Here is a 25,603-nt window from a genome sequence, read left to right as displayed (position 1 = left end):
GAGACATTCATATTGCCAGAAAGGGGTGCCTCCGGGACTGACAGATGTGCAATAGAAGACCTGGTGGCCCCAGTATCCAAAAGAAAATTCTGATCATTCCCCACAACTGACATTTGAAGATACAGGCCCCTTTGATCCACTGGAATTTGCACTCAGGTAATACCCCTTTCCTGGCTGTCCTATGCTTGGTAGGACCCTGTCTCATCAACTTCATCATAATCGTCATTGTAATAAGTGTGTGTTGCTTCGTACCCATCAAACCTATTGGCCGGGCACTGTGGGATGAAAGCGTCATCCCTGGGCCTGGGTTCTTTAGCCTGTGGATGGGGCGGGCCATGGTCTCTAGTCGGCCTCCCCTCCCCGGGAGCGCGAGGCCGAATCTTCCCTGATCAGATGTTTTCATCTAACACAGGACACTCATCTATCCAATGCCCAATAAGCACACTGATCTGTTTGGAGGGCTCCCGTATGTTGAGGGCTGGAGGGGGTAGACTGGGGAGCTCTTGGAGGGGGTTGGGGTTGAGGTCTGAAATTCCCGCCGGCATTGGGACCTCGGGGAGGGTAAGCCTGCTGCAGAAGTGCCTTAGCCTTAAGATCCCTAACCTTCTTACTTTCCTTGTCTCTATCTTCATTATCCCTATTCTCGTGATATTGTGCCATAGCCAAGATACCAGTCATAGTTTGGGCAGACCACGTACTTTCAACTTTCTTAAGCCTGGCGGAGATCTCAGGAAGCAAGTTGCTGACAAACTTATCAACAAATACAGGGCCAGAACCTCTATGTCCCTTGTATTCTGTCTCAAAACGGGTAAAGAAGTCAGTCATATTCTCATCTTTCCGCTGCCTACAGGCGTTTATTTTATCCCAGTTAATGACAGTTTCCGGCAAAAGTGTTTTCATAAACGTCATTATTTTACCAGGCAAGTCAGGATGGCAGCTTCTGGTTTAGTCCCTCCTACCCTTGCTTCTTCCATAGCCTCTAGGTCAGCACATTTACCTCCCAACGCTACTTCATGGTCAGTATGTCAAATTTTGTCCCAAATTTCAGTGGGGACAACTGTACCAAAAAGTAAATCTATATCCTAAAGAACGAGAGTACCTGCAGCTATAATCTGACCTAATTCTCTGTAAAAGGCAGCCGGATTCTTCCGGGGATCTGGTAATTGTCCTTTTAACAGCATTACTTCTGACCTTTTCCAAGGAACATGAACCCAAAGCATGTGCCAGTGTGCCTCAACAGCCCCTCAGCCATTATTGTGGGCATCGGTATGTGTGTTAACAAAGACAGGGGCTGCCTCTCTCATTGGCATAGCTGTTTCTAGAGGGGTGTTGGGAAAAGCGGTCATATCATGGTAAACCTTTAAAGAAGACATAGTGCCAAACATCCCCTCTCCCTGAACATCGCCTCTTTTTATTTGCGACCTAAGGTCCATTAATCAGGTGGGTATCTGCATAAGCGCATTCTCAAATATTTGCATGACCAGGGTACACATGTATTCAGCCCAGGTGGTCTGTTCCATAATCGTCCACTGGGAAAAGGTGGACCATATTTCTTTTTAGGCATAAATATTCCCGTTTTTTTATCCAACATTCACACTGTTGCTTCTGTAGGTTATTATCTCGAAGGGACGAAAAGCTGACTACAGAGTGCAAGGAGGCCAGTCGGGTGAATTCAACAATTTATATAAATCCTGCTTAACTGTAGACCACAGGGAAGCAGGAAAAGGGGGTGTAGGGGTAAAGCTTCAGAGGTTGGGCGGATGGAGACTTGTTGTCATTCCCGCAGCGAGGACAGGGTTAGCGGGCATGGACAGTGTCATAGGAAAAATCAGGAGGGATGGTGTGACAGGGAGAACAGTAAGAGGGGCAGTGGGGGCAGGAGTGGGCGGTGGCGGGGGGACTTGTGGGGTGTGAGGCGTCAGGGCAGGGTACATTGGGGCTTTCTAGTATGGTATCACGCAAGGAATCACCTTCTTCTCCCCCTTCCATATGGCCCTTTCCTTTCTCCTCACGAGCTGGATAACATTTCTGTACCTGGGCCTCATGCTCCCTATCGGCTATTTCTACTGATTTTGTCATTTGATTTTGTAAATTGTCTCTGGCATGGTCAGCTATTGACATACAATCTTGTTTTCTTGCTTGAGCCTTCTGCTTTCTAGCTCTCTGCTCTATCTCTTTCCTCCAAAATTGGACAGATTCAAACATAGACGGGCACGTTTTTCTTTTCATTAATTGTTCCTCTAAGTTGGTGAGAACTTGAGAATTAAAGGAGCCATAAAGTGGCCACTGTAATTCCGTGTTACTTTGTTTCGTATATTTTACCCAGAATGAGGAAAACATTATGACAGAAGGGCCATGTTTAACATACATCGTATGGCCAGGGGTCCCTTCTGGAGGACGCGGACAAGCCGCCTCTAGCTGGGAGTCCTGTGTACACATACAACTACATCATTTCTTGAACCTACTACTGACTGGCATGCTTAAAAAATGGATAATAGAAACCAGCGGGTTTTTAATAATCACCTCACTTGTTTGTCTTTTGCATAAGTCAATAACAGCAGAATCATACAGAACAGACACCAGCGGGTTTTAAAAAACACACCTCGCTTGCTTGGCTTTTGCAAAAGTCAATAACAGCTTGGCTTTTGCAGAAGTCAATAACAGAATCATACAGACTTGGTGGGTGATCAGTCCACCCTTACCTTACAGGAGTAGTTCTCTTCTGCATACGTAGGGCTGTATCCTGCTCCAGAAATTATTTGCTAGGGGACTCCAGCGAGAACACGGTCATGTGGCCCAGACCGGGTGGGGAGGAACAGCTGTGAGTCGTTCGGCTTACCGGATTGCAAGAATCCCTCGGGTAGTGTACCGCTGTCTGAGTCTCTCCGTGCACCTCCTCACATCCACCGGGCCTGACCTTCATGCTCGTGGAGTCCCTGTTCAGGCGCCATTTGAAGAACCGGATTAACCCACTTACTGGGTCTCGGCGGCTGGGGAACCGCCCAAGCCTTCCATACCCTTCATACGTAGTAAAAGGAGACACAGGAGCCTTTGTCTGCAGGAGGAACCCAGATTTATTCAAATAGCCCGGGTATGGAACAGAGTCCCAAGCTAGTCAGAAACAAGACAGAGGAGGCTGCTGCTTTACTCCGCAGCTTACAAGCCTTTTATACTTTTTCATCTCAGTCTTTTGGCTGTTAGTTCATTGTTCAATCAGGGCAGTGTTTGCATTTGATAACCAGATCCAGATGACGTTTGTAGATGGTGACCTGGTCAAGGCTTGGTACACAAATCATTGTTCACTTGGCTTGATCAAGGCTCAGTCTTTCAGGTCATTGTTTAATCACCTTGATCAAAGCCCGGTCTTTCAGGTCATTGTTTAATCACCCTGATCAAGGCCCAGCAGTCAGACCATTGTCCAGATAACCTGATCACGGTGTCAAGGATGTTTTCCAGGCTGGGAGCAGGAGATGGAAAACAAATCATTTACACAGGGTGTGAGTGTCTCATGGCTTTCTGTTGAACTGCAAGAACAGGGCGGGTTGGGTGTTCGACAGTTCCTGGGCTGGAATGCAAGCTGCAAGATGGCTGTTGTCGTGTTAGTTATATTTTCCTCAGGCATCAGCAGAAACGACCAGGTGGGGAGTGTGGAAGTGTTTGACACGAGATGGAAATGAAAAAGCAATGGAGTCTCGGTACAAATGATGCCGATCAGAAGAACACTTTTCCTCAAAGTAATCTTCCACATTCATATTTTATGTTGGTTTCTTATATTATTCAGTCTTTAATCAATCAACACCTTTTGGTTTCTTCAGTCTGGTGCTCCCAGAGGGATGGAGGTGGTAGTACCATTAATTTAAAAAAGGTACTGTGAACCTTTTAGTCCTCATTAATTTCTAGGTTAGTGATACCTTATTTATGACTTCCAAATGTATAAAAAAAATATTGTTGTTAACCAACCTTATTTATTTTCTTTACCAATATCTTATTGCCATTCCCAGTGCTTCGAGTTTGCCTACGGAACTGAGATTTCCCTGGTTGGCCTAATTGAGCCCTTAAATTGGCAAGTGTCTGCCATGATATTCTCTTGGTCCTGCTATACTGGCAGCTTCTAACACCATGTCACATGATCCCTTCAGAGCAGTGGGGCATGCAGGCAACTAGTTTTGATCTTGGCTATCCATAATCGCTGAGGGTTTTTAATGTTTACTTGACCCTTTTAGCTTATCTGGTTGCAAAGTCTTGGTAATCTTTACTAAGGTGTCTCTAGAGTCTGGCCCAATTAATACATTTAGGCCCAGATGTAGGTAAAATAGATTTACCGAATTTTAATTACCGAATTCTAACGATTCGGTAATTAAAAATCGGTAAATCTTAGGGGTGGATATGTAGGAACATCCAGATGTTCCTTTTACCGAATCGGTAAATATCTGTATTTACCGATTCGGTAAATACCGACCGGCAATGCCCCATTCATTCCTATGGGCTTTGAAGCCCATAGGAATGAATGGGGCATTACCGGTCGATATTTACCGAATCGGTAAATACCGATTTTGACAAGGGTGCAGGGGGTGTCACTTTGACACCCTCTAGCACCCCCAAAAAAGATTCGGGGGCCATGTGGCTGGCGTACCTGCCCTAAGGGCAGGTCTGCCTGTCATATGGCACAGGTGTGCATGCACACATGTGCATGCACACCGGAATCGGTATTTTACCATGAAGTTGGATTTCATGGTAAAATACCGATTCTGTAAGGCTTGTGGGACTCAGAAGAGTCCCACCTACATCTCATTGTTACCGAATCGGTAAAAATACCGATTCGGTATTTTACAGATTCGGTAAATTTACCGATCGGTAAATTTACCGAATCTGTAAAATATGTGGCCCTACATACCATTTTGTGAATCTCGGTCGGTAACGGCCGAAAATACCGATTTTTGGCCGTTACCGACCGACCTACATCCGGCCCCTAGTGTTCAGGATTTACCCTTGGTGATCATCGACCATGAACACTATATAAAACTATTACTCCATTACAAATATTCTCCTTTTCAGTAAAAGAATGAGCGAACGGTCTTTGCTGCATTTCACTGTGGCTGCTGCACTGAAAGTGCGACTCTTTTGGTATTAGACTGTTCTCTACATCTATTGGTTAAGGATGGGGAAGGGTCAACTTTCAAGGGTCAAATTTCTGATGCTTCTTCATGGCTTGTGAGGAATACAGATCCTGTGATCACTTTACTCACATGCCACGATCAAAAAGTAAATGATGGACTTTGGAGGTAAAATTTACTTTTTAAGTCTCTTTCTTTGATAACTATGTTTAATGACTCAGGGGAGTGGGTGTGATTTAGACCCTGCCCCATGGAATTTGGGTCACAGGTAACATCTTTGCTGTGATACTGGAGTAAAGACTCTACAATCAGTACCTTGCCCTCTCTCTTGATCCAGCTATATGCCTTCCACCCCCCTTCCCAACCTCTTTCCATTCATACCCCTATACTTCCCCCACTGACCTATTCCCATCTCTCCCTCCCGACATCCTACCTGATATCATCCTTTTTTCCTACCCCACTCACTCATTCATGATGTTCCTCTCTTGACGTTGCACAGTGTTCCACTGGTTTTATCTAGACTCATGCTATATAAGTGCCCATGCATACACATATGAGATTCGCCACAGGATTGCCTTGCAGGTAAAACTGCTATTTAGTTACTGCACTGACTTAAAATTAGACCTGGGGAAAATTTTAATTATGCTGTCGTAATCGGAGGAATTTCAGTAACTACGCATTACTCTTGTAATGCAAAATTTCAGAAATTATGCTATTACCCCAGTTTGAGTAATTAAGAGTACTTTAAGACACAAAGCCTACTGCAGGAGCACAGGAATAATGAACTAAGAGAGAGTGAGTGATTGCTGGCTACTACTGTTTGTTTCCTGTAGCATTTAGTGCTATTTTCTTAGCACAAAGTGCATCCTCGGGCCCATTTTGGACGTGAGGGTTTAATAAGAAAATAACTCTAAATGCTGAATTACACTTCTACCACAATTGTACATCATTATGAATGATTTTGAGGTAAATAGAAGTAATTATGATAGAGAGAATTACGCCAGTTATGCCTACCCTTGCTTAAAATGGTCGTGTTCCTGACTGCTCAGCTGGAAAAGTAAAAATCCTACATTGACCCTAATCCCCATGATGTAAGAAAACATTTTTTGCCAATTGCTGTGTTTAGGAATTCCAAAATTTGGAATCAGGCCCTCTTTAGAATCGCAACAGCTACCTGGAACAAATATTCTTCAGGATTGCAAACCACACTGACTTCAGAACAAAACTCAAAATCCACTGCTGACACCCCACTTTAGTCAATCAATGCTGATCTCTGTCAACCTGGAAAATCTGTCCTTCATTGAATCATTGAATATTGTGTGTCCCTGGACCCCCCCAGATTAGGCCAACTGATAGAAAATGTTTCTTTCATCTGCACAAACGAAGGCACATTACCCACTCCTATTCTAAAAGTATAAAGCTGTGATCTTCGTAGATGAAATGCAATTGTTCCTGTTTTACATTCCTCCATTATCCAAAGACCTCACTTTGTGCAGAATGTCCCTGGCTGGCCAGCCTTTGGACTTAAAAAATGTGAGCATGCATCTGAAGCCAAGAATTCCCATAACCAGTTACCAGTCAAGAAAAGAATACTATTAGCATAACATTTCATGACATTTAAATGAATGAAAAAATTGGCAAAGCTATGTCTACAACTTCCTCTTTTTTAATAAGCATGTTTATTGGTATTTGCAATGCAAGCACTAAACATAAAAGAAGGTCACAGTGGTAGTCCTTCAGACATTTCAGGGCACATGTACAAATCAAAGACACAACAGCAGATGATAATTACTGGTGTAGGTAGTTATGAGAATTATAGAGGGAGAAGTCACACACAGATCCCCAAGACCTCTCCTTGGATCAATGGAAATGCTCACGCCATAAGAGAAATGTAACACTGCCATTGAGGCACCTAATGCATGTCAGAGAGGAGCCCCTTTCCCTTCTAAATTGTGAGTCTCTTGTGTAGTACACTCACTGTAGGTATTTGAATTGAATAAGGCACTTGCTGGCTGAGATCCCATCCGTCTCGAGTAACATAGGAGTATCCCTGCAGGCCTCCTGTGATAGGTTCCTACATGATTCTCCGAGGCTTCACACAGTGAAGTGAAGTGAAGTGAAGCAGTCCGGTATGCTGATAGCTAAGGATTTAAAGATATGGGGGGTATTCCGGTCCCCAGTGATAGCAGTGTCCCGTGCAGGTAAGAGCGGTGGGGCCGGGTAGGGGGAGATTTCGACAGATGATGACAAGGGAAAATTAATTATTGATCCAATTTTCCCTCGTTGTCTGTCAAAATCTCAACCCACCCAGCCCCATCACTCTTACCTGCACAGGCCGCTTCTGCCCAGTGAGCTTTGGTTTGAGGGGACTGAATTTTGCCACCTTGCCTGCTTTTCTCAGGTAGGGTAAAATGACATGATGCAATTGAAGATAGCAGAAAAATTGTGTCTTGTGAGTGCGAATATTTTTGGAAATTCAAAAAAGGAAAGGAAGCCTGTTTGAGAGAGGATATCTTTCAGTTATGAAATACCAATTAAACCATCCTGAAAAAACCCTGAAGGGAGGTCACTTGAGTCATAGGTGTCCCCAGCCACAGCCAGGGTCTTCCCTATTAGCCTGCCACTGGATTATGCATTCTTCCAAATGTCCTAGGCATCCGTTTCTCCATACTGATAGTAAGGGTGAGGTATCACCCATTATCTTTCTCTCAGTGAGGTATGCTGTGTCATTTGTGGGCCACAAAGCCAGTCATTCATTACCAATAGACACGTGGCCCAGTAGTAAGAGGCCACATCTAACCTTTCCAGCCCCCCATCATACAGAGACTTGCAGCACCCGGGGTCCCCCCCCCCCCACTCCCGAAGATAGCGTCTGCACAAATCACTGTGTAGAAGAATGGGCGTGGTGGGGGATGTTGAATAAGGATTGCTTTGGAGGCAGTAAAGTAATTTTGGTAAAGAAAACGTTTTTGCAGTAGTGGCTGTTTCCACTACCAATAAAGAGAGTGCGGGCGAATGGCCCAGGATTTTACTCAACTTATCCATCAATGGGCCAATGTTTGATATTGGGCAACTGAGTTGGCAATTGGAACTCCTAGGTACAAGAACCTATTTGGCTCTAGCCTTATTGTCCATTCTCAAAGAATATCGTCTGCAGTTCCTCAAATCAGATATAGTATTGATTTTGTCCTATTGGACTGCAATCCTGAAGCCCTACCAAAACTGTGCAAGATATACTTTACCTTGGGGCCGGAGGGTAAGGGTTTCCTTGGTCATAAGAGTAGATCCGATAAATACAGTGAAACACAATCCTCCATTCCCTTTACAGTGGAAGCTATAGATGTCACTATCTGCCCTCGGGGATCTGCCCAGTGGTGTGCTGGCCATGGCAAAGTGCAAAGATGGAAAGAGGGCACCCCAGTTATGTACTGCACTCAATAGGAAAGTACTTGGTGAGTTTCCCAATAATCTGTATCTTAGCAATTGGTTTCGGGTAAAAGAATCGGCCAAATTAGATTAATTGTAATCACTACCTCATTTTCGACCATGAGCAGCATCAGTGGCCCAGATAAGGGATGGGACATAGCAACAGCATTGACTTAGCATCCGATGTTGTGTCAGATGGTTCGCTTGGCATGAAGCACTGTTGATCCACATGAACTAGAGATTGAAGATTGATAATCAGACAGTTAGTGAGGAGAGTTGGTAGGATCTTGGTCTCCACATAAAAAAAAAGAATAGGCCTATAAGACGTGCATTGGTTTACTTGCTTACCGATAGCGTAATGACTGCCTCCCTCATGCCTGGAGTCTTTACATCCCTCTTGCCCTAAGTCTCTTTGTATTCCTCTTTTTGGTCTGTAGACAGAACCTAAAAAATTTTCAAACAACTTGCATTAACTAGCCATTGGCAAGAGACCTCTTAGTCGTAAATTGTGCTTTAGAAATGTTGTCATGTCAATATTTGTATATATTCGTTTGTTTACTAGAACAATGTCAATGATTAGTCAGTCACCTACAAAGTTTTTCCTTCGTGCAGAGTATCCTGACCCTGATCTCTGATAACTGAGCAAACGCAACCTTGCACAGGTCTCCCCTAACCACCTTCACAATGGTCAAAAGTAGTTAACAGTAATACGCAGGTATTGATTTTGGAAGAATTCTTAGGGTGACACATCCTCTAAGTACCATTGTCTTTAACATGTACTATACCAAAATAAAGAATGACAGATTAAAGAATATTTAAAGAAATAAGCATATCTGATGAAAAAAACTTAATAACGTTTCAAACCTTTTTTTCTTAACAGATTGATGAATGGAAGTTTCACCTCTCGGGCATTGGACTTATTCCACAACCAATGGAGTCTGCCAGCATAAGTACAAGTGTTGGTTGTTTAACTTCAATCATAATATCCTTCAAAAATCCAACAGATGAACATGTTCTTATAGATGTCGTGTTAACAGGTAAATTGATATATTTGTTGTTGCTTCATTGGAATTGTAGTGGAAAACTGTCGTACATTTAAAAAATGAATTGCATAGTAGTAGTAGTAATTAAGCTTGTTTACGATATTGCCAACATCTGTAAAGAGATCAACAAAAGACCACATAAAAACATGAATTAACAAGTACATAAAGGAATGGGATATGCGTATTAAAATAGAGAATCAATTATCATAGCAGATTCCGCTGACTGACAGCAGCTGATAAAAAACGACTTACAGAGTAACAAACAAAAGGAGATTCCAGAACTGGTAACTTCAACAATGCTGGCTTACATTTTGTAACACCTAGGGGTTGCAAAATAGGTTTCAAACATTATATTTGGCATAAGCTTTGCTATGAAAATCACAGAAAAAAACCATATGTGCATTCCGCTTTGTGGAGAAAACTCATTACAAGGGCAGGGTTTGTACTCAAATGGGTTACTTCAGCCAGTAGGAAAGAATAAGATGTTACAAATGTAGCCCAGTCTAAATTTGGATAAAAGCCATCTGTCATAGTTTGAGGGGACAATTGTCCAATATGACTCGATGCCTAGTGATGTGTTCAGCAGAATAAAATTGCTGACACGTCTTCTTGACTTTCTCATGTTCCCTTTATAGTCTAATTAGATATACACCTTCATTCCTCACACAGTACATCTCCTCACTAGTGACATTCCAGGGTTTTAATCAAAAGATCTGCACTGACCAAGTCAGGACTTAGGTTTTTGATGTATGTAAGCCAGGTTATTTCATGGGAATTATCCAACCTTAAACAGGCTGTATAACATTGTGATTGAAAAGGATGGCTGGATTGGACCAAACTGTGATAAACTAGAAGTTGGGTCAGACTGGTCTTATCTTTGTTGTAGGACATAGTGAGCTCCTCTTGACAGGTATAGTTGAATGTGCTAGAGGGATGACCCATTAGTTTCTTTCAAAAACTCTAGTTTGCCAGAAGACTCCACAATCAATCCCTGTTCTAGAATCAAATGCAGAACTGAGAATGTAAGCCAGATGAATATTGTTCTTCTTGGCCCTACTGCACTTACTTAACAATAGTTTGAGATTAAGGCACTGTTCTACTGTGCAAATGCTGCATCTGAAACCACAATATGTTACCAATACAATATTGTTAGAATTTCAAAGCAGTAAGATTTTATAAAGTATAGTTCTGTCAGCCACTTTCCCAGAGTAATCTATTAATGAGATTGGTCTTTCGCAGAGTGGGTCACTGCGATTTCCTTTTTTGACTATGGGGTGATTATAGATTGAAACCTAGATTTACTGGGTACATTTAGTTGATTAGTGATAATCGTGGCACACTATTCCACATTGTTTTGGAATAAGTAAAAGGCCCTTGGCTAGTGGACATGCTGCAATTACAATGACTACATCTTCTGGCGTAAACACCAAGCTTTTTCAACCTGGCATGACTGTAGAGCTGAGGCAAAATAACGGAACAGTAAATAATACTAAAATGTGTTTCCCAGGAATAGGTGGGGATGTGTACATCCATCAGGAGAGCAGGGCTATTCTCAAACACACATCTTTTTAACAATTTTCTGGAAGAAGTATTGATCAATAATGACATTTTATATATTTGACACAAAATTATAAAGCACAGCATATACCCGAGGATGTCTTGGCTCTAGCGTCTTCAAAAGGAGAGAAGTGCTGCAATTGAAAGTGATCATTTGACTTGCAAGCAGCTAGAAGATCTTGCCAGGTCTTGGATTAAATGTCCTCCTTTCTTCAGGAAATGGATTTTTCATAAACCAGTCTAAGTCTATTGACTGCCTCAGCATTCCTAGGTGTTCTTTTGAGTTCCTGATGTAGGTCAGAGGCTGTCATTGAGAATGAGTTATCAAACCATTGCACTATAGAAAAATGCACATAAATGCAGTTTTATGCTGTACTTATCACAAAGTAGAGAGCAGATAAAGTCTGACAGTCTGTCTGACTCTTTGAACGTATGATGGCCTCCTAACCTCATATTGATCCTGAAGGTTACCATGTGTTGGGCCTATTCCAGACAGGTTTCAATACTTGCTATCACACAGAAATTGCACCAATCATGGTTGGGGTTGATAACCTTTATTTTTCTTATCAAAGCTTATCAAAGCTTACTACTCATATGCTTTTAGATTCTTCCGTCTTTACTGCTGTGACCTCAAGAGCTTCTGCACCATACGTTGACTGATTTATTACATTAATCTCTGACGGTAAGGTGCACACTGGATCAAGTCCTCTCTTTTGTAAGCCTCCTTCATGTTTACCTCTTATGTCCTGCTGAGGGTTATGACCCATCTTATCCAGTATTATGGGTGTCTTTCATAGATTCACATGCCTGAATCATTCCCTGTCGTCGAGACGGGAGTCTCCGGTATATAGAAAAGTAATGTCTTATGGACATATATAGAGAAAAGTAGGCCTAAGGGCCTCACCTTAGTAGCCTATCTGTGTCCTTATGTAAAAAGGACCAAACTCCAGAAGAGAGCCAATCAGCTAACACCTCCCTCTAGAACCTTTCTGTCAGGAGCCTCAGTCTCTCAGATTTTCTACCGCACGTTGTGCTAGGGAGTCTCCACCTGAGTTCTCCTCAGGTTTACTTGTTTTCAACTACTTTCTTCACAAATTTGGATTACTTTCATCAAAATCTGACTATGGCTGACCCTCAGAAGAGGGGACTCTTCAGAGCTTGTGCTTCTTGTAATAAGAAGAGATTACATATTGAAGATCAGCACAAGACATGTCTACACTGTCTGTATCCGGACCATTCGCCAAAGGAATGCAAAATTTGTTGAACGTTTTCTACAAAAACGCTTAAGGACAGAGAAGGACGACTTTTACTCTGGCTGAACAAACTTAAGACCAGAGACAACTTGGAGTCTTCAGAGGACGGTGAGATTGCTTCTGTCTCCTCTAAATTATCCTTGAAGAGGCCAAGGGTTGCTTCCCCTAGCCCTACAGACGCTCCTCCTAAAAAGACTGCTAAAAAGTCTTCAGAGGCTAGATCTTCAGCGTCTGACAAGGAAGTTCCTGCCTTCAGGAAACTAGCGTCGTCGTCGACGACGACATCGTCGACGCTATCGTCAACGCAAAAGAAGGCTGTGTCTCCTGTCCACTCTTCCACTTCGATGACGACAGTGTCGACGACGACGGCGTCGTCGGCGTCTTCATCGTCGACGACTACTCCATCGTCGACGGCGGGTAAGCCTGTGTCGTTGATTATTCTCATTAAAAACCAGTCGTCGACGCTTAAAAGCATCTTCTCCAGCCTTGCCTGAACCCGCAAGCTCAGACTCACCACCTTCAGACATAGGAGGGTTCCACAATCTGGTAGAGAGAGCGGCCAAAGGGTTCCATATGACTATGGAATCTCATGACACTGAATGTTTTCTTTATGATTTTAAGGAGCCGATTAAGAAGACAACCAGATCCATTCCCATTATCGAATACATATGGGAGCAGGGTCTACAAATGATGCAGACACCAGCCTCAGTATCGGCTGTTGTGCCAAGGCTGGACAAGAAGTATAAAGCCCCAACAACGGCACCAGCCTGCCTTACAGGTCACCCCAAGCCGGATTCTGTGGTCACTCAGGCGGCGCAGAAAAATTCTAGAAACCCATCCTCGCAGGTGACAGCTGCACCAGACAAGGAGGGTAGGAAGCTGGATAGCATCGGAAAACGGTTCTGTACCACCTCAGCCATGACAGTGAAAGTGGCAAACTAAATTGCACTGTTAGGACGTTATAATAGGTGTTATAATAGGCAGTTGTGGGCTGACATTGCTCCGTATCTATCCGAGGTTTCAGATGACACGAAAGAGGAGGTTCAATCCCTACTCAAGGAGGGTCAAACATCGGCTTCTGAACTGATCGACTGTGCTATGGATATAGCAATGACTGGTTTTAGACAGCTAAATAACGGTGATGGATCAAGCCCTGATCTTTGGACTGGGTGAGAGTGGTCTGCTTAATTCAGACACTCTGTTCATCACCACCCCCTTTTCTAAATGGTTTTAGACAGCTGGCAGGGGCAGCAGTATTGCGAAGACAGGGGTGGCTCAAAGCTACCTCATTTCGGCAGGAGGTACAATCTAAAGTCCTCGACATGCCTTACGACGGCCAACACCTATTTGGAGAAAAAATTGATGAGGCCCTGCAAGCGATAAAAAAGGATACAGACACGTCAAGAGCTCTTGGCACACTTCAATTCAGGAATCAGTCCTTTTGTGGGAACAAGAGCAGAGGCCAATCCTCTTACAGAGGAAATTATCAAAACAGATCCTCATATTCCCATAATCAAGGCCGGTCACAATTCCAATTGCGACAGCAGCAGCAAGGTCGGCAGACCTCTTATGGAAAATCCAACTATAGAGGGAAAACCCAAAAGAAGACCACTGGCGGACGCCAATTACTTTTCCCTGCAGCCAGTCCCTCCACCATCTCATTCTTTCAAAATTGGAGGAAACCTGACCCACTACCTCCACAATTGGAAAGCAATTACAACCGACCGATGGGTGCTGCAATTGATACAATTTGGACACTCCATAGAATTCAAAATAATACCCCCGACAACCCCTCCTCGTATAATGCAACACAAGAACATGCGATTGCTTCTTCAAGAAATCTCCCCTATGTTCAAGAAAGGGGCAATAGAGCGAGTACCATCAGCTCAAAAAGGGAAGGGATTTTACTCCCGCTTCTTCCTAATTCAAAAGAAGGAGAAGAAATGGAGGCCCATATTGGATCTCAGGGCGCTCAACGTCTTCTTGAAGAGTCAATCGTTTCGCATGGTGACAATCCAAGAGATCTTGGGACTTTTAGAGGAGGGGGATTTCATGACATCTCTAGATCTACAAGACGCATACTTTCACATCCCTATCCACAAACGGCACAGGAAATTCCTCAGATTTGCAGTGGCAGGTCAGCACTACCAATTCTGTGTCCTATCGTTTTGCCTCAAGTCTGCACCCAGGATTTTCACTAAATGCCTCTCCCCGGTTGCAGCATTCCTCAGGCAGCAGGGACACCAAGTCTTCCCATATTTGGACGACTGGCTGGTAAAGGCACCATCTCTGACAGGCGCAGCCGCATCCTCCAACGCCTGTCTGAATCTCTTCAGGCATTTGGGTCTGACGCTCAACTACGAGAAATCTACTTTACAGCCCACTCGAGTCATTACCTTTCTCGGGGCGACATTGGATGCGGAAAATGCGAAGGCATTCCCATCTCAGGAGGGGAAACACAAGCTTGTCTCTCTGGCCACATCAGTGGCTTCAAAGAAGACTTTATCGGTCCGTACCTTCAAATCGCTCTTAGGGATGATGTCCTCGTGCATCCTGCTTATACCGCACTGTCGCCTCAGGATGCGTCCGCTGCAAGAGGCTCTGTCCAGTCAGTGGACTCAATGCTCGGGATCCTTCGAGGACCGCATGGCGATCACAAAGCAAATGACCAAGGCATTGCAGTGGTGGAGGTCGCTCAAGAACCTCTCACAGGGGTTGCCGTTTCTGCTCCTTGCAGCTCCACATGTAATAACAACAGACGCTTCTCTGGAGGGTTGGGGAGCAGTCTTTCAGGAATTACAGATCAGTGGCAAGTGGACGGACCAGGAAAAGCAGCTTCATATCAGCCTCCTGGAGCTGAGAGCGGTTTTCCTAGCCCTGCAGTCTTTCCTACCGCGGATCAAGAACTCCCCAGTGCTCGTCAGGACCAACAACACTACGACGATGCACTACTTGAACAAACAGGGAGGAACGCATTCGCTCACACTATCTCGCAAATCGCAGAAGATCTGGAATTGGCTTGTTCTCCACAACATCTTGTTAAAAGCGGAGTACATCCCAGGCAAGAACAATGTCATAGCAGATGCACTGAGCAGGCAGAGGTCCCTGTCCCACGAATGGGAGCTCGACATGGAGATGGTAACTCACATCTTTTCGGTGTGGGGAACACCGCAGATTGACCTGTTTGCGATCTGGGAGAACGCCAAATGCAAAAACTTCGCAAGTTGGCATCCCCAGTCAAGGTCCCTCGGAAATGCATTTTCCATTGCATGGCGCAACGTATTTGCGTACGCATTTCCACCATTTCCAATGATTCCCAGGGTCCTCAGGAAGATGAAGGTGGAGCCTTGCACTTTGATTCTGATTGCCCCATTCTGGCCGAGAGGGCACTGGTTCACGGACCTTCATCGCCTCTCGATACAGCCGCCAATCCGTCTACGTCAGCATCCATCTCTGCTCACGATGAGCAGCAAGCAGGTTCAACATCCAGATCTGAAATCTCTCAGGTTATCGGCTTGGCTCCTGAGTACCGAGAGTTCAGCAAGCTAAGCATTCCACAGGAGTGTAAAGACGTCCTAGCCAAGGCAAGAGCGGACAGCACTAACAAGACCTATTCCCTGAAGTGGAATCGCTTTTGTATATAGTGTGCGGACAATGGCCTACATCCCTTCCACACCTCTCCGGAACAAATATTACCCTATGTGCTACATCTGGCGCAGTCGTGCTTGGCCCATGCATCCATTAGAGTTCATCTGGCTGCGATTTCCTGGTTTAAAAGAACATTGAAAGGACTCTCCATCTGGTCTAATAGATTGATAAAACAGTTCCTCAAAAGACTTTACAGATCCTTTCCTCGACCACGAATAATTCCTCCAACATGGCATCTCAATGTGGTCCTTCACCAATTGATGAAACACCCTTTCGAACCCATCCATAGGGCGGACATCAAATATATTTCATGGAACACAGCACTCCTACTAGCGCTTACCTCAGCAAGGAGGGTCAGTGAATTGCAGGCTCTTTCTATACAAGACCCCTTCATGCAGTTTAAGGATGACAGAGTGGTTCTTAGAACTAATCCTCGGTTCATTCCTAAAGTCCCGTCGGACTTCCACTTAAATGAGCCAGTGATCCTCAGGTAATTTTTCCCAAATCCCAGCACTGCAGCCGAAAGATCTCTGCACTCGTTGGACCTTGGGAGGTGTCTGAAGTTTTATATTAACAAAACCAGCAATTTCAGAAAATCAACTCAGCTATTCACAGCCTTCAGTCAACCACGGAAGGGTATGCCGCTTTCCAAACAAAGTATTTCAAGATGGATATCTTCGGCGATTGCCTTTTGTCATGACAGAGCTGGACGACCATTGCCAGCAAAAGTCAGGGCTCACTCTACAAGAGCCATGCCCACTTCTACGGCACTATTTGCAGGGGTGCCAGTTCTTGACATCTGCAGAGCGGCAACATGGAAGTCGCCGCATACCTTCACCAGGCACTACTGCCTGGATTCAGAGCTAATGAAGGATGCAGCCGTGAGGAAAGCAGTGTTACGCCATCTGTTTCAGTAAGGCGAGCCTTCCTCTATCCCTCCATCCTTTGCTGGTATGCACATTTTTATTATAATGCTTCTGGTTAATGGGTATTGATGATTCATAGTCGCATGATATTTATTATCTAATGACTTGTATATAATATTCCACCAGAAATGTGCACAATATATTGCTTGCTACTCTGATTCAGGCATGTGAATCTATGAAAGACACCCATAATACTGGATAAGGAATGCGTTACTTACCTGTAACTGCAGTTATCCAATATTGGTGTCTTTCGCCCTGACTTCGTTGGGAATGGTCGCTCCCTTCTGCCCTCGCTGACTCCTGCCTAAAGCTCTCAAAAAACAATGGAGCTTAGAGGGAATACGGAAAGGGTCGCCCTCCACTCACAGTCAATAATATACAATGAGACCCAATCCTAATGGCGAGTAAATCTATCAGTGACATATGGGGGGTCCAATACATCCCACTCCCCACTACTCTCTTATCCACATTATAATGAGATAATGCACTGTGCTCTGCTTTGTTTAAAATATCTGTTCTCCAAGACAACCAAACAGAGCAAAGCTCTCAGAGTGACCCCAATCTTGGTTGTTCACAACAGTCCACACCACACATTGGACCTTATTCTAAATAGAGGAAAAATGTGCGAGAAGCAAGTGACCCCTCACGGAAACACCACCAAGCGGGGTAACTGGTATGCAATTTCCAGACAGGCCCCTGTCTCATCATCGGTGGTCACTCGCTCCTCGAGAAAATAAAGGTGATAGAAAAGAAGACGTGTCCAAAACAAACAACATATAAAGTGCTACAGTGAAGTGCAGAAAATTCTGCTAGTGGCAAACACACACAAACATAATGATAGAGTGCCTAAAACCACACACAACACACCAATCCCTTATCCACTTTTATTCGTAGGGTGGTGATTGCGTGCTCTTGAGTATTAAAAAGGCTGGTAGCTAGTCATGCATACCATTACCTACAGTGCCTAAAGCTGCCTGGTATCGTCTGCATTGCGCTGCTGACCTATTTTAGCGCTTCAACGTGCTTGTAGCATTGTAGTATTGCTATTGCTTACATTGCGCTGCTGTCCTCATTAAGCGCTTGAACGTGCCTGTAGCATTGTTGTATGGTTTGCATTAGCATCTTCTCATAATTGACGTGCCTGTTGGATGAACTTGACTGTGCCTGCATTTGTTTCATTCATTCTGATTGCTTGTGTTTATATCCTCATCACTTTCCCCCAACCTGGTCTGCACTCGCGTTGTAGCCGCCATTTTCTGTGTTGTTGTTGTTTTGCCCTGAGCCCGCCCCCTCCACCACGCACCCGCCTCCCAGCTGCTCCTCCCTCGCCCCTCCCCCCTCACTTATGACAGATGCTTTAGCGTGCAGCGGTCACGCGCAGCGATCGCGCCGCAGTCGCGCCGAAGGTGCGCCAAAGGTAAGCCCGTCTACGCCCGTCCGCGCCTGGACCGCGCCCAGAGCCAGACCCCCTGGCCCCCGTACCTCCCGCCCCTCCCGCATTACATACGATGCCACCACCCTCTTAGCCCTTAACCCCGGCCGACTCCCCAACTGCGCCCAAGCCGCTCCTGGACACACCCATGGACCCTTCTCTTGCAACTCCTGCAAGTTCGACGCCACCAAGAACAACTCCTCATCCACGAACACAAAACAGATATCTGACACCAACCACCTACAATGCATCCTGCTCAACACCCGCTCGATCCACAAACACGCCATCGACCTTTGGAATCTACTAGACACCATCTCTCCGGACGTCGCCTTCCTAACAGAAACATGGAAGAACGCCTCATCAGCCCCAGACATCACCATTGCCATCCCGGACGGTTACAAGATCATCCGTAAGGACCGCACCAAACAAACAGGAGGAGGCATCGCTATCGTCCATAAGAATTCCATCCGCATCTCAACCAGCTCAGACGCCAACCTTACCAGCGCCGAACACCTTCACTTCCAGATCCACACCGACCCCAAGACCACACTCAGAGGCACCCTCCTCTACCGGCCTCCAGGACCCAGTGCACAATTCAGTGAAGACATCACTGACTTTATCACCCCACACGCCCTCCCCTCCGAGGAATACATTCTATTGGGAGACCTCAATTTTCACCTGGAAAAGAGTAATGACAGCAACGCCACCACCCTTCTGGACAATCTCGCCAACCTCGGACTCAAACAACTTGTCAATACCCCCACCCACAACGCAGGTCACACACTTGACCCTATCTTCACCTCCAGCAAACATGTCTCCTTCAGTCACACCACAGCTCTCCATTGGATGGACCACAGCTGCGTTCACTTTACCTACAAAAAGACCACAACCCACAACCATCCTCAACCTACTCTGCGAGGAAACTGGAACAAAATCACCATCGACCAGATCTCCTCATCGCTTCTTCAAAACTCCCCTACCCACTCCTCAAACCCCAACCAAGCAGCCATTAACCTCACCCAATGGCTAACCAACAGCGCCGACAACCTAGCACCGTTGAAGAAACGTCAAATCAGACTAGGCAGCACAAACGTCTCCTGGTTCAACGATGATCTTAAGAAATCCAAGAAACTCTGTCGCTCCCTCGAGAAGGCCTGGAAAAAAGACCCAAACACCAGCACCAGGGACGCCTTCAAAAACGCCACCCGCATAAACCACCAACTAATCCGATCTGCCAAGAAAGCCGCATTCAAAGACCGACTAGATAACAACGCCCACAACAGCAAGGAATTTTTCAACATCGTCAAAGAATTTACCAACCCCTCAGCCAACTCCAACGACATTACCCCCTCTCAAGCCCTTTGCGACTCCCTAGCTTCATTCTTCCACAACAAAATCGCAGACATCCACAACAGCTTCGACAACCAACCCGGAGACCAACCCATCCAACCTTCTGCCGTACCTTCACCCCCCTTGAACATCCTTAATGACTGGAACCCAATCTCCACTGAGGACACCATCCGCCTGATGAACTCCATCCACTCAGGATCCCCCACAGACCCATGCCCTCACCACATCTTTAACAAAGCAGACTCCATCATAGCACCACACCTACGAGACGTCATCAACTGCTCCCTCAACTCCGCCACCTTCCCGGAAAGCTGGAAACACGCAGAACTCAGCGCCCTTCTGAAACAACCTACAGCTGACCCCACCGAACTCAAAAACTACCGCCCCATCTCGCTCCTTCCATTCCCGGCCAAAGTCATCGAGAAAGCTGTCAACAACCAGCTCGCCGCCTTCCTCGAAACCAACAAATCCCTCGACTCCTCACAGTCCGGCTTCCGAGCCAAACACAGCACTGAGACCGCCCTCATCGCAGCAACAGACGACATTCAAACTCTACTGGACAATGGAGACACAGTCGCCCTCATCCTCCTCGACCTCTCCGCAGCCTTCGACACAGTCTGTCATAGCACCCTATTACAACGCCTCAGAAGCATCGGAATCCAAGGAAAAGCACTGGAATGGATCACCTCGTTCCTTGCCGGAAGGACTCAGAGAGTCCGCCTCCCACCATTCAAGTCGGAGGCTACTGAAGTCATCTGCGGCGTGCCACAAGGATCTTCACTAAGCCCCACCCTCTTCAACGTATACATGAGCCCCCTCGCGGCCATCGCACGCCAACACAACCTCAACATCATCTCCTACGCTGATGACACTCAACTGATCCTCTCACTCACCAATGACCCGAACATCGCCAAAACCAACCTACATGAAGGAATGAAAAAAGTAGCCGAGTGGATGAAGCACAGCCGTCTGAAACTGAACTCAGACAAAACTGAAGTCCTTATCTTAGGTACCTCCCCCTCCGCCTGGGATGACTCTTGGTGGCCAGAGGCCCTTGGAAAAGCACCCATCCCGACGGACCACGCACGAAACCTGGGCGTCATCCTGGACTCCTCACTCTCAATGAACAGACAAGTCAACGCCGTTTCATCATCTTGCCTCAACATTCTTCGCATGCTCAAAAAAACATTTCGCTGGATCCCCACCAAAACTAGAAAAACGGTCACCCACGCACTGGTCACGAGCCGCCTGGACTACGGAAACACCCTATACGCCGGTACCACCGCAAAACTCCAGAAAAAACTACAACGCATCCAGAACGCTTCAGCCAGACTCATACTAGACATCCCGCGTAAAGACCACATCTCTGGTCACCTGAAAAACCTCCACTGGCTCCCCGTCAATAAGAGGATAACTTTCCGTCTCCTCACCCACGCACACAAAGCACTTTACGAACTTGGACCCGAATGCCTCAACACACGACTTTCCTTCTACACCCCTTCCCGCCAGCTACGATCCTCCAACCAAGCCCTTGCTACTGTACCTCGCATCAACAAAACCACCATGGGAGGAAGATCCTTCTCCTACCTGGCAGCTAAAACCCAGTCCCCCCTCACCTTCGCTTCACTCAGAACCACCTAGCATTCAGAAAGCAACTTAAAACTTGGATATTCGACAAGTAATTCCTCACCCTTCTTCAAGCGCCTTGAGACCCTCTGGGTATATAGCGCGCTATATAAATTATTTGACTTGACTTGACTTGACTCATAGATTCACATGCAACCCTCCCGCCTCCCCTGGAAGGACTCACCTATCTCTCTATCACTATTACGCCTATCTAGCTTGGTGCGTACGAAAATCTGAGAGACTGAGGCTCCTGACAGGAAGGTTCTAGAGGGAGGTGTTAGCTGATTGGCTCTCTTCTGGAGTTTGGTCCTTTTTACATAAGGACACAGATAGGCTACTAAGGTGAGGCCCTTAGGCCTACTTTTCCCTATATATGTCCATAAGACATTACTTTTCTATATACCGGAGACTCCCGTCTCGACGACGGGGAAAGATTCAGGCATGTGAATCTATGAAAGACACCAATACTGGATAACTGCAGTTACAGGTAAGTAACGCATTCCTTTCTAATCATGTGCCAAATATATCAACTTTCTATATTTGTCAGAGAATCTCATGGTTCCTTTACTGAGATTTTAGTGGCCTCATTGTCCTGGAAGATTCAATTCATATAAGTGGTCTTAATTTAAATGGTTCAGAGACTTCAACAGTTGTCCCTGATCCCCATACAGATGTTCAACTCCTATACACTAAGTGCCCCTCACCATATACTTTGGTCATACCTCTAAATCCTCCTAATCCACAAAGAACATTGGCGTTCTCCTTAACAGTGAATGGAGCATGAACATCTACGTCGGCAAAGTCAATAAAATATATGTTCATTGTTCCTTGGACCACTGGCTGCTTTAAAAAAATGTTTTAACATTATCAAAAGAAAGGGGTCCCTTCCCATTTGCAAATGAGTTATCACCACTTTTAAGGTGGTGGTAAAATATTACTGTGTTGCAACCAGGATTTGGTCGCAAAGCAGTATTACATACCATACCCATTCAGTATTTGGAAGGGTCACCCTAAATATGCCTGCTCCAAATACCGAATCTCAAATGCACATTGCGATTCAGTAGCAAGTTACTGAATGGCATTTTGCCTTTTGCACATTTGAAAAAGCAATGTTGCAGTCTCCAACGGACCGATGTTGCTAATCTGGCTGTTTTCCACCGCAAAAAGCTTGGTACTACTGGCCCTAAGTAACCTGTACCCTGAGCAGAACTGTCTATGAGGAGGACTAGACAGTAACATGATTTCTTGCCAGTGGGTATTTTCAATATTTGTGAAACAGATGGTGTGAGCTGGCTGTTACCTTCTAATAACAATCCATGGTCTTTATTTTATTTTAAAAAAAGATCCTGAGAGTAATATTTCCCTCCATCAAAAACACAAGTAGAGGGCTGGACATGTTCGTTGTTGCAAAGTGGGACTGATTAGAAACATGTTCTCAGTACTGCTTTTAGTTCACAACCAGTGGCATGTTAAATGAAGACTAACGGGTAAACATCCAGCGCACTTCTGATAGCCACTCTTGCAAAGGAGTATAGGTATCTATTTCACGGGTTGTCCTTCCATAATAAAAAAAAATGTCTTACCTCTTAACACAAACTTTATTACATTTCCATTAATAGTAGGCAATACATGGGCATGACCGTCGAAGCCATGAATAAGTACAGGTGGATCATGTCCTTCCATAATAACAAGTGCCTAGCAAACCGCACCCGCCCTGAAGCAGAATCTATAACAACATGTAGCGCTATATAAGATGAAATCAACAAAACATATAACTAGAGTTCAGTTATTTACAGTTTGTCTCGCTCTCAAAGACAACCAGGCACTGCCTGTAATGAACGGCAGATGTGTAGTGGCTGTTCAGCGCAAACAACTGTCAATATTAAGCACACAGACGTTCACACTGTCAAAACAGAAAATCAAAACTTTTCCGAAGAGAATGCTCCTTCCAAATGTGAACACTTGAAGTGGAGAAGAGCTCCGGCTGCAGCAAGTATGCTGATTGCTCATAACTTGTTAAAGCGTCTCTCACAAGGGCCTGATAAGGAGCAGTAAGTGGGTTGAGCTACTTGATTGGAGAATGAAAAAGATTTTCCAGTCAGAAAGTTAAGGGCTAACTTGACTGTGCCAGTATTGTCTGTTGATGAATGAAGAGTCAATTTCTTTGTGCTGAAGTGGTCAACATACTGGTGATGTATTTATAGATATCTGCATGCAAGCGAGCATGGGTCTTTTTTCAGCTTTAAGGTCCCACTCCTTACAAGAGCTGTGAGATTCCAAATTTGGCCAGATTCCGTGTTAACATCCAAATCAGGAATTACAGTGTATGGAGGAACTTCGGATCCTACTTTTTACTGCCCAGACATTTTCTTTGCTAAAAGCAGGGGGTGAGGGGAAGGCTCGCAAATGAGGTATGATATTCCAAAATCCAGTTGCTGCTAGACATCTTCTCACCTGGCTTGTATCATCAGCATTTCAGTGGGTATCCTAGATCCATCTACTAAAAAGAAAGCAGTTCATAGAAAAGAAGAAAAAATATATATATATATATATATATATATATTCACTGAAAAAACCATAGGTTATAGACCATATATAGTTAGGGATTAGCATTTACAAAACCTTATTTTATTCGCACAAAACCATTGAAATTCCATATATAGTTAGTTGCACTAACTATATATTGCGCACCCGCAATCCACTGCTGATGATGTCACATATTACATCATTCATGACATGGTCAGTGACATCACTGATGACATCACTGATGACATCTCAAATGACATCACTGATGACATCACTGATGACAACATCCAGTGACTGTATGTTTCTGTAAAGTTAAAATATGTCTTACATATTGAAGAATGAGTGGATGTATAAGTGTCTGGATGAAGGATTTAGTAGGTGCATGACTGACTGTATGAGTGAGTGATTAAATGTGTCTCACTGAGTGCATGGGTTAGTGACTAAACTGTCTTAATTTGTGCATCATTATGTCTGTTGTTCTGTAAACTGTTGCATGTGTTGATCAGTAGCTATATGAGTAACTATATGGGTTATTGATTGGTTGCCCAAGTATTTGTATGGGAGACTGAGTGTGTGTGTGGGTGGCTGGGAGGTGTATGACTCTGTGCATAGATGTGTGAGCAGTTGATTCACTAGATGTATGGTTTCAAAAGTGCATGTGGAAACAGCTGTATGAGCGGTTGACTGTGTGCATGAGTGTATTGGTGAGTGAATGGATATCTCAGTGCTACATGTCAAAGTAAGTACATATGTAAAACACAGTACATGTGAGAGTTGACATATATAAATAACTGTGCAATAGAGCCAGTGAATGTGTGAGTGGCTGTATGGATCATTGTGAACTTGTATCAGGGATTGTATAAGAGAGTAAATATGTGTTAGTATATGTTTGAATAAGTAAGGTGTGTATAACTGTATAGTTGAGGAAATGGAGGTGTGATTGATTCTTTGCATGACTGACTATGTGTGTGAGTAACTTCATGGATGAGTGACAGTCTGTGAGTGTCTGTTTACACTGATTGTATCTAAGGTTATATTCGAGTCTGAAGAGGTTCATCGTATTATCACATGAATGATATCATCAGTGATGTGATCAGTAATGTCAAATGAGATGTCATCAGTGATGTCATCAGTGATGTCATTTGAGATGTCATCAGTGATGTCATCAGTGATGTCATTTGAGATGTCATCAGTGATGTCATCAGTGATGTCATTTGAGATGTCATCAGTGATGTCATCAGTGATGTCACTGACCATGTCATGAATGATGTAATATGTGACATCATCAGCAGTGGATTGCGGGTGCGCAATATATAGTTAGTGCAACTAACTATATATGGAATTTCAATGGTTTTGTGCGAATAAAATAAGGTTTTGTAAATGCTAATCCCTAACTATATATGGTCTATAACCTATGGTTTTTTCAGTGAATTTTCAAGGTTTTGTAAATGCAAATTCCTAACCATATATGGTCTTTAACCTATGGTTTTTTCATTGAATTTCAATGGTTTTTTAAAAGCTAATATCTGTAGCTGTAAAATGTATTCTTCTTTAAATCTTAAAATATATTTTACATGTTTTTTAGACAATTTAAAAAAATAAATAAATGTTATGTTTCGCTCCCAGTCCGCGAACCGGTCTGCTTCCCGTTAGCTCAATTTAAAGCCGTGGCTCGGTCCGCGAACCAGTAAACGTTCCTTTA

The 25,603-nt window shown here is 44.5% G+C and overlaps 1 protein-coding gene across 1 annotated transcript in view; it reads left to right on the top strand.

Moving 5' to 3' along the window:
• The window catches only part of CFAP47 (cilia and flagella associated protein 47), a 2,734,468-nt gene that overhangs the window by 1,809,380 nt on the left and 899,485 nt on the right, over positions 1-25,603 (top strand). The window contains exon 56 of the mRNA XM_086934611.1: positions 9,421-9,577. Coding sequence (XP_086790737.1) covers positions 9,421-9,577 — 157 coding nt within the window. The remainder of the gene's footprint in view (positions 1-9,420; positions 9,578-25,603) is intronic.

Source organism: Lissotriton vulgaris, chromosome 8 (genome assembly GCF_964263255.1).
Source record: "Lissotriton vulgaris chromosome 8, aLisVul1.2, whole genome shotgun sequence".
NCBI lineage: Eukaryota > Metazoa > Chordata > Amphibia > Caudata > Salamandridae > Lissotriton > Lissotriton vulgaris.
Note: the sequence above shows the minus strand (reverse complement) of the source record. Positions and strands in the feature narration are given on the sequence as shown.